The 17,228-nt window shown below is 39.6% G+C and overlaps 1 protein-coding gene across 6 annotated transcripts in view; it reads left to right on the top strand.

Annotated features, from left to right (window-relative positions):
- Positions 1–17,228, top strand: part of NLGN1 (neuroligin 1) — a 1,195,112-nt gene that overhangs the window by 220,254 nt on the left and 957,630 nt on the right. For 2 of the 6 annotated variants that reach the window (XM_006890338.1, XM_006890337.1), the window contains exons 1-2: positions 14,567–15,059; positions 15,505–15,564. In XM_006890338.1, the coding sequence (XP_006890400.1) occupies positions 14,567–15,059; positions 15,505–15,564 (553 nt within the window). Of the gene's footprint in view, positions 1–14,243; positions 15,060–15,504; positions 15,565–17,228 lie in introns of those variants that run through there. The other 4 variants (XM_006890339.1, XM_006890340.1, XM_006890341.1 and 1 more) reach the window with 3 other exon arrangements.

The following is a 17,228-nucleotide window of genomic DNA, read 5'->3' as shown; positions in this document are numbered from 1 at the left end:
CAAAGCTTTGTCTCGCAAAATTTAGGCATGTGACCAGGTGAGACTCTTCCTTGGAAAGGGACATCCTAGAAATGTAGTGCATCAGTGAAAGAAAGGAAATCCCTTGACAAGATGGGTTCGTACAGTGACTGCAGCAGTGAGCTCAGATGTGGAAGAGGTTGTGAGAATGACTCAGGAAAGGAAGAATTCAAGCTGTTGGTCATAGGGTTACTAGGAATCATATGCAATTTGACCAGACCTGAAAACACTTGAGATTCTTCTCCAGGGACAGATCATACCTCATAAAATGTCAAGAATGTGTGAGATGAAGCCCATCCATCTTCTCTTTTAAAGAGTGTGTTGGCTGTCCTCCTTCCAAGGCAGATTTGTTTGTTCTCCTGGTAGCTCATGGGATATCCTATTTTTGAAAATAACAGAGCTCAAAGATATCATTCTTCTATCTTCCTTATTCATAGTCTAGTGTTCACATGGCTTCGGAGAGATTGAAAGTCCCTGGCTTGGGTCACACTAACCTTAATTCTGAGTGGCATCTCTGCTTTTCAACTGTTCAAAGAGATCTTTTCCACACATTCACTCAGTGGTTGCCTTCTTGATTGCTTTTTCCATGGATGCTGAGTGTAGATGGAAAAAGTCCTTGACAAATTCAATCTTTTTCCTTTCTCTTGTGGCACAGTCCATCTTGAAGGCAGTGTGGTCCTTGATAGTCATTGCTCTTGTGAACCACAGCAGCAGGGAGGGCATTGTCCATCTTTCTCTCACAGAGCAGCTGGTTAATTCAAACTGCATAAGATGAACTGCACTGGGAAAATCTCTCAGCAACCTCTCCAGAGAACTGAGAAACAACATCAGTCTAGAGACAAAGGTGCACCTGATCCACGCCGTAGTGTTTGCAGTTACTTACTATGCATCAGAGAACTGGACAGTAACTAAGGATGACAAAAGAAGAATCAATGCCTTTGAGTTGAGGTGCTGGAGAAGAGTCTTGAACCTACCGTGGTCCACCAAGAAAACAAATAGGTCTGTCTTAGAGAGTGTGAAACCAAGTCTCTCCTTGGAGGCTAGTATTTTGAAGCTCCATCTTACATACTTTGAGTATGTTCCCAGGAGGGACTGGTCCTTGGAGAAGACATTAGGGTGCAGATACAGCAGAGGAGAGGAAGACCCTAGAGGAGATGGATTGATACAGTAACTAGAATAATGAGGGTAGAGTTATCTAAATCCGTGAGACTGGCTCGGGACAGTGATGGCTTTAAAGCTGGTATACACAGGGTCACTAGGAGTCGCAGACAATTCAATGGCACACAACAACAATAACAACCATTAGATCGGTGCTGCGATTCTTCAACACTAAGCCATCAGTAAGACCTTACATCCTTTTAACTTTGAACAAACGAGTTTGTATCATCTGCATGTATCGCAGTTTGCTAATGTCTCTTCCTTCAATTCTGTTGTCATTGTTCTCCACCATCGGGTCAGAGCTGCTGCATAGCTGAGCCTCCACCAGGTTTTCGGGGGCAGTTGAATCACATGGGAGGAGACTGCCCCTCTCTGTCTCACAGAGCAGCTGACTGGGCCACACTGTGTTCCTTTGGGCTGGCAATGCAATTTCTTCACACTAATACACCAGTACAAACTTAAATCCCCCTAACTTTCAACAAACAAGTTCATGTCGTCGTCAATGCATCAGAATTTGTTAATGACACTTCCTTAGTTCTGATGCCCCAGCTTTCCTCATCCATTCTTCATCACATAACTTCTTAGATTGTTTGCTGAGCATATGTTGGTTGTTGTTGTTATGTGCCATCAAGTCGCTTGCAACTCATCGTGACCCCATGTACAACAGCCCTAAACTCCGCTCTGTCCTGTGCCAATCGCACTGTCTCTGACACTCCCATCCCGATTACCCCAGTCACTGAATCAATCCACCTCATAGAGGGTCTTCCCCTCCTGCGCTGTCCCTCCACCCTCCCAAGCATGATGTCCCTCTCCAAGGACCGGTCTCTCCTCACAACATGTCCAAAGTATGTTAGACGGAGCCTCAGAATCCTTGCCTCCAAGGAGCCACCCGGTTTAACCCTTTCGAGGACAAATCTGTTTGTTTTCCTAGCAGTCCATGGTATTCTCAATACTCTTCTCCAGCACCACATGTCAAAGGCATCAATTCTCCTTCTATCCTCCTTGGTCATTGTCCAACTCTCTGATGCGTAACAGGTGATTGCGAAGACCATGGCCTGTATCAGATGCACCTTAGTCTCCAGAGAGACACCATTGCTCTTCAGTACTTTGGAGAGGTCCCTAACAGCAGACTTTGCCATGGCAATGTGCCTTTTAATTTCCTGGCTGCTGGTGCCAAGAGTGTTGACTGTGGAGCCAAGCAAACTAAGGCTTTAAACAATCTCAGTCTCTTCACCATCCATCCTGTTGCTGCCATTTTACCCAGTGGTGAGAATCTTTGTCTTCTTGAGCATATGGTATGAGAGAAAAAAATTAGAACAGTCTTTCCTGATTTTACTGTAACATTATCCTTGTGTTTTGTCAGAACCAGACTGCTTCTTGGTCTAGGTACAGGTTCCACACCAGTATAGCCAAGTGCTCTGGAATTCCTATTCTTTGCAGTGAGGGGTGTGTGTGTGTGTGTGTGTGTGTATTTATAATTCATATTCTAAATGCTTTTGCTCAGTCAGCAAAATACAGGTAAACATTTCTGATAGTGTCTTGTTCCATGTTCCATGTTCTCTTCTGAATCCAGCTTAAATTCCAGCAGCAAATTGACTGCCAGTGTATGGTGATAGCCATTTTAAAAATTTTATTTATTAGCATTGTACATATACTTGATGTTATTCTATAATTTCCATATTATGTTCCTCAGTAAACCTTTCTCTGAAATAGGCACCAAAAAAGGACTGAGAATAGGTGGGGTGGGGAGGGAAGTAATCATAGGGTCACACAATTTGATGGGTGGAGGGAGGCAGAGGTGAAGGAGAAATGGGAAAATCTGGTGTGAAAAACAGTGTATACAAACTTTATCAATGAACCGGTATAACTAGAGAAGCTGGGTCTAGTCACTCTGTGGAATACTGTGCAGCATTGCAAAACAAGGAACTCATGAAATATACAAAATGGGTGACCCTGGAGGACATTATGTTGAGTGAAATATCTCAGTCACAAAAAGACAAATACTGCATAATGCCACTGTTATAAAACAGGACAGACATCGGGGTTGGAGAGAAACTGAGAGGGGACAAATGATGTGCATTGCATTGAAACAGATGACATGAAGAACTGTTTAAAAGGAACATATGATTAGGTATTATTTTCATGACAAGAGTCCAGAATAAGAACTGAATAGTAAAGTGGACCGGGGGAGGGAGGTGTATAACAATGAAATAATTTTTTTGGAGGGAGGTGTATAACAATGAAATAATTTTTTTTCTTTTTTCAAAGAAAAAAGTTAATTGGGGGAGGGGGTGGAAAAAAACCCACCCAAAACAATGTATTCAAACTGTGGAAACAGTATAATTTTAAAAAATAAAGGTTAAAAAAAATTGATCTCTTCCAGTTGGTTGGCTAGATAGGTTTGGGGTTTTTTTCCGTGAATTTTTTGGCATAGATGTGTCGGTTTGTTGAAACGTAACTGTTGGTATTCTGCCAATTCATATGGTCTTGGGGGTTTTTTAAATGCTTTCAGTACAACTTATACTTCTTTTATTGGAGCATTTCTTCATATTTTGGTACTTGCTGAAATGGTTGTTTATTTACCTTTTTTTTTTGTCCCAGTGACACTTTGTTTTCTTTATATCCTCTTTTGATGCTGTTCGAATCATTTAATATTCTTCACAAAGAATCTGTCGTTTGACAACTTGCAGGTCGAATATCTTACTCAGTTCTTTAGCTTAAATGCCAAATGTATTCTCCTGTTGTGATTACACCTTTGTAATAACATGGAATTTGTGGTTATTTGTAAATATGCTATGACTTCCCTCCTTGAACTGCAGTACCCATGGAAATCGACACTACGCTTGTCCTCATTGGCTGCATGAGAGGATAGGAAGAGAAAAGGACGTTACACCTTGTTGTGATAAAATTACTATGTATTTCTTTACAGGAAAGCAACCAAATACTTTGAAAGTTAAAGAAAGAGATGGTTTGGGATCATTGTTTATAAGGATCCCAGTGTAACTGGGAGGGAATATTACCATTTGAAGCAGGCTCTTGTATTGCCATTTGAGAGATGAAAACGTAGATCTTTTGAGACAAAAAAATTGATGGGGAGAGCATTCCTTGGGGAGAAGTTCTTGGCGAACACATTGTTCCTGACTCACTGACCCCCTACTCTCAGTGTCTCTCACTGCCTGCTGTCCGTATTGTTTGCTCACTGAACATGGTTTGCTGCCAGGTACATTCTCTGCAGTGCGGCCGTGTTTTAGTTTTTATTATTCCTAAAATATATTGCTGATAAAATTTGGTTCTTATGGGCACAGTTTTAGTTTGCCTCTGTTCCTTAACATTTTATCTCTCTGTTATTTTACTTAATTCATTGAAGACGTACATCTAGAATGTGGAAAACTCAAGGGAAAAGGGGACAGATAGAAGCACTTATATTTTCTTCAGAAGAAAAGAGAACAGGATGTAACTGCCCCAAACTATTGTGGGCTTCCCATCCTACCTTTTAGATGAGGCCTCTGGGAAAAAGGAAAAAGCGAGTAGAGTTATCTTTAGAGTTTGTTAATTTTTCCATGTGTATTCTTTTCAATTTGTTGGCACTCACTACTCTCACAAAATTCTGTTTCATGGCAAAATATTCCAGTGAGTCTCTGTTACTTAAGTTGTTTAATGATCTTTTATAGGGGGATGAAAATGATTTCTACCTCCTTTATCTAGAATGAGTTAAATGAGATCATGTGTCTAACTCAGTGTCTAGCTTGGGTATGCACTTAGTTTTTGCTAGATAATAATCTAGCCACTCAAATCAACCACCTCATGTTGATTTTGACTTCCAGTGACCCTACAGGGCGTAGTAAAACCACAGGGTTCCAGGACTATACATCTTCACAGAATCAGAGTGCCACCTCTTTCTCACATTAAGTGTATAATATGAGAACCCTTTTGGTTGTAGCCTAATGCTTTAACTACCCCCCTAGCTACCCAGTGTTCTTTGTTGTTCTTGTCATTATGTACCATCAAGTCAACGATGACTCATGATGACTTTGTGAACAATAGTTCTGAACCTCCTCCTGCTCTGTCCTCACAATCTCTACGTACTGACCGCCTTCTTCTGCAGCATGATGCCTTTTTCAGAGGCTTTGTCCCTCCTGACAACATCCCAAAGTAAGAGGAAGTTTTATCAGCTGCGTTTCTGGGGAGAATTTCGAATGCACTTACTCCAAGATAGATTTGACTATTCTTTTGAAAGTCCATTAAATATTCAATATTCTTCCCCGGCACCACAGATCAAAGACATCGACTCTTCTTTTGTCGTATTTCCTCATACACCAACTTTGAGCTGCGTGGGAAACAATTGAAAATGCCATTGCTTGGATCTATGGCACCCTTCACTCTCAGTGTCTGCACTGACATTCTTGCTCTTTAACAAGGTCCCTGATGGCAGACTTTCCAAAGCTATCTGTCTTTTAAATTCTTGACTGCTACTAACATAAGAGTTTATTGTGGATTCAAGTAAAAAGTTTGATTGGTCCACCAGTTGTGGTTTTGTTTTTGTTATGTGCCATTGAGTCATTTATGACATAGAGCAACCCTATCAACAAAGGCTCTGCACCTTGCCCTGTCCTGAGCCAAGTTCACCATCTCTGTAACCATCACTTGGCAGACTTTTTTATCCAGTCTTCCTCTCCTGTGTTAACACTCCACTCTCCCAACCAGGACTTCCTCCAAGGATGGCTTCACCTAGCAATTTTCCCAGTGTATGTGAGACTGAGTTTCAAAATCCTTGTCTCCAAAGTACAACCTGGTTCCACTCTCTCTGAAACAGAACTGCTTGTTCTTCTAGCAGTCCATGGTGTGATCGATAGAGATGACTGTGGCCTAGACCTTAGTCTTTAGACTGATATTATTACTCTTTGGTGTTCTGGAAAGGTCCATTGCAGTAGATTTCCCAATGCAAATAATATTTTGGTTTCCAGGGATGATTGTGGATCTGAGCAAGATGAAATCATTAACTACCGTCATCTTTTTTATGTCTATCATGATACTTCCTGTTGGCCTGATGTTAAGGATTTTTAATTTCTTCATGTTGAGATATACTCCATATTGAAGACTGTAGTCATTGATCTTCTGCAGCAAGTGCTTCAAGTCATTTTCAGTTTTGGTAAGCAAGATCATGTCATCTTCATAAAACAGGTGGGTGATGAGTCTTTCTCTAATCCTGATGCCACATTCTTCTTCATAAAGTCCAGCCTCTCGAATGATCTGTTCAGGATAAAGGTTGAAAAGGTATTGAGAAAGGACTCGTCTCTAATGCCCTCCTTTCTTGATTTTGAACCATACTGTGTTCCCTTGCTCGGTTTGGATAACAGCTTCTTGGCTTGGGTACAGGTTTTGTATAAGCACAATCAGGTGTCTGGGACTCCCTTACTTCTCAATGTTAGCCACAATTTGTTGTGATCCACATAGTCATCTTCCTTTGCTTAGACAATAAAACCAAATAGACATCCTTCTGGTTCTCTTTTCTTTCAGTCAAGATCCATCTGACATGAGCAGTGTTATTCTAAGTGCCAAGGCCTCTTCTAAATCCAGTTTGCATTTTTGGCTGTTTTCTGTCAATGTACTGTTCTAGTTGTTTTTGGATAATCTTCCGCAAGATTTTGCTTGCAAGTGATACTGATGATATTGTTAAACGAATTTCACATTTTGTTGAATCACCTTTTTCAGAAATAAATGTGAATCTCTTCTAGTTAGCTGGCATGTATTACTTGTCAGCATGTGGATGGCTTCCAGAGAAGTCACCCTCACTTCAATCTAAGCATGAACATAGTTTCTTGTCTGCATTGTGATTTTGATAACCAAACTCAAGTGTGAGGTACATGCATATACCCATTTGATGTGGAGTCAGTTCTATTTGAGAGTTCCTCGTGTGTTAAAACAGAATTCTGATCCTTATGGTTTTCAGTATTTGATTTCCTTTTTCCTCAAGTGGTTCAAAATGCCCTTCTTCAAAGCTGTGTCTGGCTGGACTCAAACTTTAATGCACTTCTGCATTAATATCTTTAGACACCATTTCAAATGCCACAATATAGACTATTAAAAATTCAGGAAAAGAGAAACATCTTATGTGTCTTGTTCATCTCATTCCGTCATTTGTTTCTATTTTGCAACATTATTTTTAAAACTATTTTTAGTAAGTGCAGAGGGCAGTGAAAGTAAGTTCATGTTTGATGTGTTCAGATGCTTCTATCTGATTGTTATTATATCTGATCAGAGAGGCATTACTTTTAATCTGGTAATGTGGATCAAGACACCAGACATAGAGGAAATTTTATTTCTGCCAAATTCTTGTTCTTTATAATCATAATACCAGTATTTTTAATGTGTGATTTTTATAGGTCAGTGTTAATTCCACAGAAGTTATTTTTAAAAATTAATTAAATTGTGAATTTAAAAATTTGTTGAGTGTACTTCTCCGAAGGTGTAAACTCTGTTACATCACAGTGAGTTGGAGGTTAACAGTATCAATTCAATGCATCCATGCATTATTTTGGATATTACCTGTTTTTATTATGTGTATTAACTGTTTGCTTGAAACCTTACTGCATTTATGTAGCTGCCCACCTACTAAAAATATTTATGTACCATATAACTCCATCTCATCGTCTTCAAGGTGGAACCAACTCTTTGCTGACCCTTCTTTGGGTTTCTAAGGCTCTTTTTTTTTTTTTAAAAAAAAAGAGTTTTTAATGAATTGATTTTAATGAAAGTTTACAGAGACTTTGGATTTCTATTCATTCATTGTTGCACTTTTCTCCCTGCCCACCCATCCCCCCCCATTAGCTTTTCTCTTTGAAAAGTAAAAGAAAAAATTCTTTCATTGTTATTCAAACCCTCCCCCCAAGTCCACTCCACTGTGCAGCTTTTGCTCTGGACTCCTGTCATGACAATAATATCCAATCATATATCCCTTTTAAACAGTTTTCTCCTTCATCTATTTCAATGTAGCACACATACATCATTCATCTGCTCTTTCTCAGTCTCCTTCCAGGTTTCTAAGGATCTTACATTTCCTGGGAGGAGACTGCCTATCTTTTCTGTTTGCAGTAGCTCAGAGGCTCGACCTGCCAGACACGTATGGCTTCCATGTTAATAGCACAACTTCCTACAGACTAGATCACTTGAGCTTAATTAATTTTCCTTGTTTTCATATAAGAACTATGATAAATCAATGTTTAAACCTTTATTTCCCTTTCTTCAGTTGCTCACCTTGTGGTGAAGTATGAGGACCCTGCTTTGGAGATTCCTACTCCAGAATCCTGTCAGTTTCCTTTGTGAATAAATTGGCTGATCATAATACTAGCAAGCCTTCTTCCTTATCTTCCATCCGAGTTTGGGTTTCATGAGTGGTGAAGGAGATACTTAAAAGGACATCGTTCTGTAGCGAGTGTGTGGGGAGTACCCGTGAGAACAGCTGTGAGGAAGAGACAGAATCCATTGGATGCTCTCGGCCCTTTCAGAGCTCTTCTTGAGACAAGAATGTTGGGCTGGGACCAGTTATTGGAACGCAGCAGGACTGGATGAAGGGAGAGCAAGCACCACAAGATCTGTTCTACGTACTTTCTAGTAGGAAAGTGACTGGATTCCCTTCCATGTACGTCATTGTTTCTTCAAACCATTTTTATTATTGGAGGCCTGACTCAAGTTCTGGATGTGTCAGTTTTCTTTTTCTGAAGAAACTTGCAGGATACAAATGGCTATACCAATTCACTACCTTTAGGCGAGCAAAATATACTCTTTTAACATTATTATTACTGTTTATTTTACTTATTTTGATCGGTTTATGCATGTCTTAACTCAAAAGAGGAAAATGAAGGAATTTACAAACTCATATCTCTAGTGATTTTTCAAGTTCAATAAGGCAAGTATTGTGTGGATATATATGAGTCTATACTGGTCTACACTGACATACTGGTAATATGTGACTTGACTAGTATGTTGAATAAGGCTTTTTTTAAAAAAATAAGGCTTTTATCATCCCATCACTTGAGTTCATTTTTTTTATTGAGATTTTAATGACAGTTTATAGAGAACTTGAATTTCCATTCATTTATTGTTGAACATTTTCTTCTTCCTGCCCCCCATCACCCAGTTAGCTTTTCTCTTGGAAAAAAAAAAATCTGTCATTGTTGGACAATTCCCCATCCCCACCCCTGTCCACTTTACTATGCAGCTCTTATTTTGGACTGTTGTCATACAGATAATACCTAATCGTGTATTTCTTTTAAGCAGTTCTTTCCCTCATCTGTTTCCGTGCAGTGTACATTATTTATCCCCTCTTTTCTTAGTTTGCTCCCAACCCTGATGTCAGGCCGGTTTTGTAACAGTGGCATTATGCAGTATTTTCCTTTTTGTGCTGAGATATTTCATTCAGGATAATGTCCTCCAGGGTCACCCTTTTTGTAAAATAGTTCAGGAGTTCCTTGTTTTTCAGTGCTGCATAGTATTCCATTGTGTGAATATATCACAGCTTCTCTAGCCATTCACTGAATGCATTTATTAGAAAATATTTTAAATGTACAGAGACTACTATCACAGAGTGTGTGTGTGTGTGTGTGTGTGTGTGTATGTGTTTGTCTGCCCGTGCTATATATGAATGTGTGTGTAAATTCACTCGGCTTACTCACAACTACAGAATACATTCAGAGGCCCTGAATCCTAATGGGAAGAGCTTAGAGTCACTCGTAGATTCCAATAGCTGGAGAATGGGCTTCAGCGGAGCAGAAACTGCATGCCCTACACAGTGAGGTGTCTCCAGTGTTATAAAAAAATGTTACCGTGTACTGTTGAGTTGGAGCTGACCCATAGCTGACCCTCCATAAGGTTTTCAGAGACAGCAAATCATTCTGTCCTTCTCCCAAGGAGCAGCTCGTGGATTTGAACCATGGACCTCTGGACTGGCAGCACGTTTCCATCACTCCTTCTCTTTGCTCAGGAATGACATCTATTTTGACACTCCATACACATATATTTATGAATAGTGTATGGTATTGTTTGTATACTTAGTGTTTTCTATAAATAACATTTATAATGCGTCTAGCCTTTACTGACTTACTTTCTTCATTTCAAAACATCATAGATTAATCTATGTTGGTTTATTTAACTATCTTGTTGTTTTTGTTGTGTTCTGGCAAGTCGGAACTGACCCACAGCTGACCCGCTGGCGGGTTTTCAGAGACAGTTAATCACACGAGAGGAGATTGCACATCCTTCTCCCATGTAGCAGCTGGTGGCCTTGAACCTCCTGTCTTCAGGATTGCAGTGCAGCCTTTTGCCACTTTCATTTCTATTCTTGGATATTATTTTGATATCTCAGTATCTAATCATTGACATTTAAGGGTTTAAAACCCAATGTTGTTGGCTATTACAGCCATAAAATAATCTTGCATAATTCGGTTTGAACCGTTCATCATGGAATTCAATGTTAAATTCTGAGTTCTGTGTAAAAATGGGGTGTGAGTGTGTGTGTGTGTGAGAGAGAGATAGACAGAGAGATAGAGTGCACGCAAGCCTGTAGGCACGCGCTCTGTTGGCCTAGTGGTAAGGAATTGCACTGGCAACCCAAACAGAAGCAGTTTGGATCCAGCAGCTGTTCTGTGAGAGAAAAATGGGCAAACCTCCCTTTGTGCGATAAGTTGCCTTTGTAAATCTGTTGGAGAGGTCAGCTAGGAGTCATTTCTGACTCGAAGGTATACAGCACTATATATATTTCTATATAAATATGTATATTTATATATATAAAACCAGATATATAACCATATATATATCTATATATATCTCTAGTTATAAATCTATATATAGATGTATATATCTATATATCTCTATCTCTATAACCATGTATATCTATAACCATATATATAAAAATATAAAAAATATGTAAATATATCTTTTTTTCCAGAATATGGTAGAATGTTTACGTTTTCTGTTCTTTTCGTTTTTTGTTTTTTTTTCATGAAGTCATCAGAGTATTTACTGAGACAGAATTTTCTGAGGGAAAATCACACTTTTACAACTCACTTTTAAAGACACTGATTTCAGCTTTGGAACATCTACTGGCTTAGTCAATCCAAAAGGCTATGGCTCGGATGCTCCTGCCTTGGAGGGGTCAAGATCAGCAGTCTCTTCCTGTGTGACTTACAGCTTCTGAAAACCTGCTAGCCAGTCAGCTATGAGTTCGTTCCCAGGGTGCATAATAACAGTATCAGTTTTGTTTTGAGTTGTTCTTATACATTTTAGAGACTGTATCATATACTGTGATTAAAATGATGGCCATTGGATCAAATGACACTGAACTTCAGAATCTGATTAGATGAGAGAACTTGGCTAAGGTATTTAAACTCTTAGTGTCTTAGTTAAAAAGAAAAAAAAGTATGAATTTTGAACCCATTATATAGAATTATTGCAAATACGATATGGATGCATATATAATATGTAACACATGTTTCTGTGAACCAAGTTTAAGACTTTATAATTAAGAATGTATACTTTTAAATATTCAGCAATTTAACCAAACTTTTTAATTTGATGTGGAAAACTTTTAAATAGTGACTCCTCAGAAAGCTTTGGCGCCAATACCATAGGTGTCTGTACAGGTGAGCTGTGGAAAGTGGAACATTTGACAACCTCCAGATGGAGCTGCACCTTCTTAGAATTTCTCATTTCCCTGTGACATGCAGCCTTTGAAACCTCCTAATCTGTGATAAAGTCGCATAGTTGCGGGGAACAGGAGCCTCTTTCTTTTAACACACTTCAGGATTTGAGAGCACAAAAGAGAAATGTTATTTTGTTAACAACCAAACTCGTGTCTTTATTATTAATGAGATACTAAGTGTGGGAAGAGGTACATTTAGCAATGGCTATTTGGAGGTTAGGCTTAAGGTACAATGATGGTGGAGACTTTTAAGACCTTACTGCAGAATCTCAATTTTAAGGGTCAAAATGATGTGTTGGGTTTTTGTGGGTTTTTTTGACACTGTAAGGTAACCTAATGTTAGGAGGCTCAGTCATGCTGTAACCCACCATGATTCTGCACAAGAATAAGTATAACAGAAATGGGTTTGTAGCTAAATCTCCTCTAAATGCTAGGGATATAAGGAAAGAATCAGATGGGTCTAAGCCTATCTTTTGTATGTTAATGTGCTTTCCCAGCAAAGGGCTGTGAATTAACAGACTGAAGCATTCTTGGAGAGAGACATTTATCTCCTTACCGCCTTTTGAGATGGATTGTTGAGAGCTAAAGGAACACCAGGCTGAACCCAAATCTCCTGCTGTCCTATATAGTTTCTACAATCTCCTTTGACATAATACAAAGTCAGGACAGCTTCACTGCCAGACCAGCACTTCTTCGAGAATCTTCCCATAGCATGACAGGGGAGCAGCGTCACTAATACAAAACACTATTACTTCCCAAGTAAGCACTTTACAAGGTTGCTTGAACACAGGCAGCCACACTTTTTGAGTTACATACTATTTTGCAGTTAATGTAATTTCGTGCTGTGAATTGCATTGCACTGAATGCCACATTTTAATCTGATGCGTTTCAAGTTGAACTGTGTAAACAGTGTTAGATGTTTGATTAGTGTTGATATGCAAAATGCAATGATTAGGTAGGATTGTTCTTTTAAGCTACTATGCTCCTTTTTGTATTCCTCCCTTGCTCTCTAACAGAGAGAGAAAACACAATTTGCAATTTAAAATATGCAGACTGATTCATAAATTGATTTCAAGTTGCTAATTTATTGATATGTAAAAAATAGATAAGTAGGTGATAAAATGACATTTGTCTGTTTAAAAAGATGTAAATTTATTCCTTTTTTCTCCAAATGATATTTAATGTCATTTTGTATTTTACATTATTGACCCATATTAATGTAAGAGACCTAGTGTTGTTTTTAGAGTTAGAACCAACTCATAGCTGTTTTCAGAAGTAGTAAAGCCCCTGGGAAGAGATTCCCCATCTATCTCTGGTGGATTTGAACCTTGTGCCTGTGGGTTGACTGCACAGCTCCTTAACAATGGGCCAACATAGCTTCCTATAGACATTTTTTCCCTTACTTTTAAGATATAATAGGAGGCTAATCTACAAAAGCATATCCAAGAGAACAAACAGATCTGTTCTGAAGAGAGTGAAACCAAATTGCTCTTTGGAGGCAAAGATTTTGAAGGTCTGTCTGATATGCTTTGGGCCAGTCCTTGGAGAAGAACATCGTGCTTGGAAGGGTGGAGGGACAGTGTTGGAGAGGAAGACCCTGGAGGAGATGAATTGATACAGGGACTGAGATAATAGAGGCAGGTGTTTTAGAGACATTGAGATTGGCTCAGGATATGACAAGGTGCAGAGCTATTGTGTATATAGGGTCTCCAGGAATCGCAGTAGACTCAAAGGCACTTGACACCAAACTGTAAGGAGAGAGTTCTGGTAATGGTTGTAGTTGAATAAGGATTCATTTTCTTCTTCTAACTTTGTTATCTGTATATAGCATGGGCATGGATAGGAACAACTTTGTTTTTAAATATATAAAATAATTCTTGGAAAATCTATGTTCTACTTCTAAAAACTGCCTATGAAAACCCACCAGAGGGTCAGCTATGAGTCAAATCTGACTTGACAGCACACAACAAAATAATGCTCTACCATTCTTTTCTTAAGTCTTGTTAATTATTTTCTGGTATTAGATCCTTATTTTGAGTATATTTTTATAGCCTCTTGATTGAAGACAAGCAACACTCGGGAAGTACCTTCAGTATTTTTAAAAGTACTGTGCTGTGAACTGCTCCCTAAACGGCCTATTTTGACAAGGTCTGCTTGCACTTAAATGCATATAAAATCAGTAGACAAGCCTCTCAGTAATCCAATCGTTATTTCATCTGTCACTTCATGTCACACTTTAATTTGACTATGGTAGTGTTTAACTTCTGGGCTCTAGCCACTATTAATGTATTTCTGTGCTTGTAAAACATCTGGTTATCGCTCTGTCTATTTTAACTTGCTCACACTAATGATTTATTTTTGCTCTCTCTAGGATATAGACCTGCAGCTAACTGGATTTGATTTATAAGAGAGAAATCTGCAGTCAGTGGCCACTCTCATCGCGATGCAACTATGGGAAACAGAATGGTCAATAGGATATGGTCTGACAAACAGCGATGCTTGAAGATGCGGCTTCAATACATGTGAAATCAACGGGAGAGAGAGTGTCTGCTTGACGAGCTTTCGTAGCCTTTCTCTGCCAACTCATCTTTAAGAAAGTGGAGGCGTATTCTCCTGTTACACAGTCTTCCTCAAGTGGATACCAAGTGTGTTCGCCTCACTGTGCTCAGACATTTAGCCAACTGATGTGGGACCATGGCACTGCCCAGATGCACGTGGCCCAATCATGTGTGGAGGGTGGTGATGGCGTGTCTGGGCCACAGAGGACTGGGTGCCTCGCTGACTCTCTTTGTGTTGGGGTGTTTACTTCAGACAGCCCATGTGCTCTCTCAAAAACTGGATGACACGGACCCCCTAGTGACCACCAACTTTGGCAAGATCAGAGGAGTAAAGAAAGAACTCAATAACGAAATCCTGGGGCCTGTGATTCAGTTTCTTGGCGTTCCATATGCAGCCCCACCCACGGGAGAGCGTCGTTTTCAACCTCCAGAGCCCCCGTCCTCCTGGTCGGATGTCAGGAATGCCACTCAGTTTGCTCCGGTGTGTCCTCAGAACATCATAGACGGCCGACTGCCCGAAGTCATGCTTCCCGTGTGGTTTACCAATAACTTGGATGTGGTGTCGTCTTATGTACAAGACCAGAGTGAAGACTGCCTCTATTTAAACATCTACGTTCCGACTGAGGATGGTGAGTTTACTTGCAGGAAAGATACAGAAACCAGGAAGATCTATTTCTAGCATTTCTTTTTTACTCTAACGGTATTAATTCATGTGTCTCGGTAGCATGCATGGCTTCCTCTCTTGGCATGTAGACATGTTTTACATGCGTGCATGGCGCTCTTTTCGTTTCTCTGTGTTGGTGTATCTGTTCCTTCCTCTCCTGTGCCGACTCATCTTCTTCCTCCGCAGCACGTGTACTTAGGTAGAAATGGGCTCCCAATTTCCATTTCGTACCGAATGACTTCTGAGAAGATGCATCAGCATTTCTCCATTGCATGTGCAGACTCAGCCGACTGGGGAGCTCCCGCACTGAGTAGATGCAGGAGGATGTGACGTTAGCTGGTGGTGTTGCATGCTCCGGCGGTCTGTGATGGAGCGCCTTGTTATTTTCTAGTCTTCTATTCATTTTTCAGTAAAAAGAATATCCAAGGAATGTGCCAGAAAACCCGGCAAGAAAATATGTAGAAAAGGAGGTATGTATAAAGTGGAAATCAAAACTGGGGGACGTAGCTTGCAGAGGAGGAACAAGGTACTGTCCCCAAGGATCGTTTTGCTGATGCTGGAAGGTGCTTGGTTAGGTGATAGCCTGGAATTGTATGAAGTCTTTTCAGGGAGTAGAAAGTTAAGGAGGTTTCTAGCTGAGTAGTTAACAGTGGCAAAGCTTATTGGTGGTTCATTGGGTTCCATAACTGTTGAATTTCTGTCTTTAATTGCTGCATAGAGAAGAAGATAATTAGGCAGTGAACAAGGGACTCAGCTGTTTGACCAACAAGTCAACTTTGGTCTCCGGACTATTTACTGCAAATAGAGTTTGTATGTCTCCTAAAATTGATCAGGCCAGTTAGAAGCCTGGTTTGCTTGCTTCTTTGTTTATGTTTCCCTCCTTCTGGATAGCCTAGGAATTTTTTCATCATTGGATAATTTTGTCATGATTATCAGACAGTTGCCATTATTAAGTGACGATACTTTCGTCCTGATAGTCCTTCCACTTTTAATTTTTCTGGAAGAGATTGGAATTGTGCAGGCTTCCTGCTAAATATTTTGAGTCTTGGAATTACTGTAGCCATTTCATATTTATGTTCAACAGTTTAAAACATAGGGATGAGCATGATTCAGAAGCTACAATTTAATCAACCTTCAAATGATCCTGCAGGCAGATTGAGGGAGTGGGGCTGCCCACAGCTGCGCGCTTGCATCTGAATGTGGCTCGCCCACACTCGGATTTTATACAACAGCCAGTAAATCACTCATAGGAGAGAGTATGATTTTCTATGGCAGCAAATCATCTAAGTGTTATTTTGACCTTATTCATGACTTTTAGCATTTCCAATCTTCATACAGAAGTCATATTAATATTCTAGTGCTGCACATTCTATCTCTCTGTGCACTTCTAATCTCCTGGCTGGCCCAAGTCAGATTCCATTCCCACATCCTTGTGGGCTGGAGGAGTGTTTAAATGGCTCTGTTTTACTGGAATTGCATTATATGGAAGAAGCTTCATATAATAAAATTCTCAGCTGCTGATCTACTGTAGCACTTGCATTAAGTTGAATTTTGTTTTGTTTTGGTTTTCTTCTTCTGTTCTTTTTTATGCTAGTAATAAAATGATTTCACTTTTATTACTTTCTTAGTGATGCCATGATTTTGGTGAAAAGCATGATAATACTTAAAATGAATATGGAAGTTACCAGGTGTTTTAAACAACTGAAAAAAAAAAAGTTCTCCTGTTTTTTACCCCAAATAAGGATAACTGCAGTCATTTACATGCCTTTGACTAATTTACAATCCCGCTGCAGTGGTGGTGGTGGTGGTGGTGGCTATTATTATGCAACTCATCAAGCATGTGTAATTAGCTAAGTGACTTTCGCCTCCTATCACAAAGATGTTGATTCACAAAGTCATAAATAAAGATGCCGAGGAAGAATGCATAAATAGAGCATAATGCATGAAAATCTGCACAATCAAGAAAAAGATAAGAACACCTTCAGTTAAGCAAGTATGAGAAAGTGACCTTTCTTCTCATATACAACTTCAGAGGGGAAGAGATGCCTCAGAATGCTCTTCCTCTTTGTTCACTGGATTACGGATTCCATCTATAAGAGAGTTCCATCTATAAGAGAGTTCCATCTATAAGAGA

This window comes from Elephantulus edwardii, unplaced genomic scaffold (genome assembly GCF_000299155.1).
Source record: "Elephantulus edwardii isolate Elephantulus edwardi_28Jun2011 unplaced genomic scaffold, EleEdw1.0 scaffold00088, whole genome shotgun sequence".
NCBI classification, from domain to species: Eukaryota; Metazoa; Chordata; class Mammalia; order Macroscelidea; family Macroscelididae; genus Elephantulus; species Elephantulus edwardii.
This window is presented reverse-complemented; position numbering and strand designations above follow the sequence as displayed.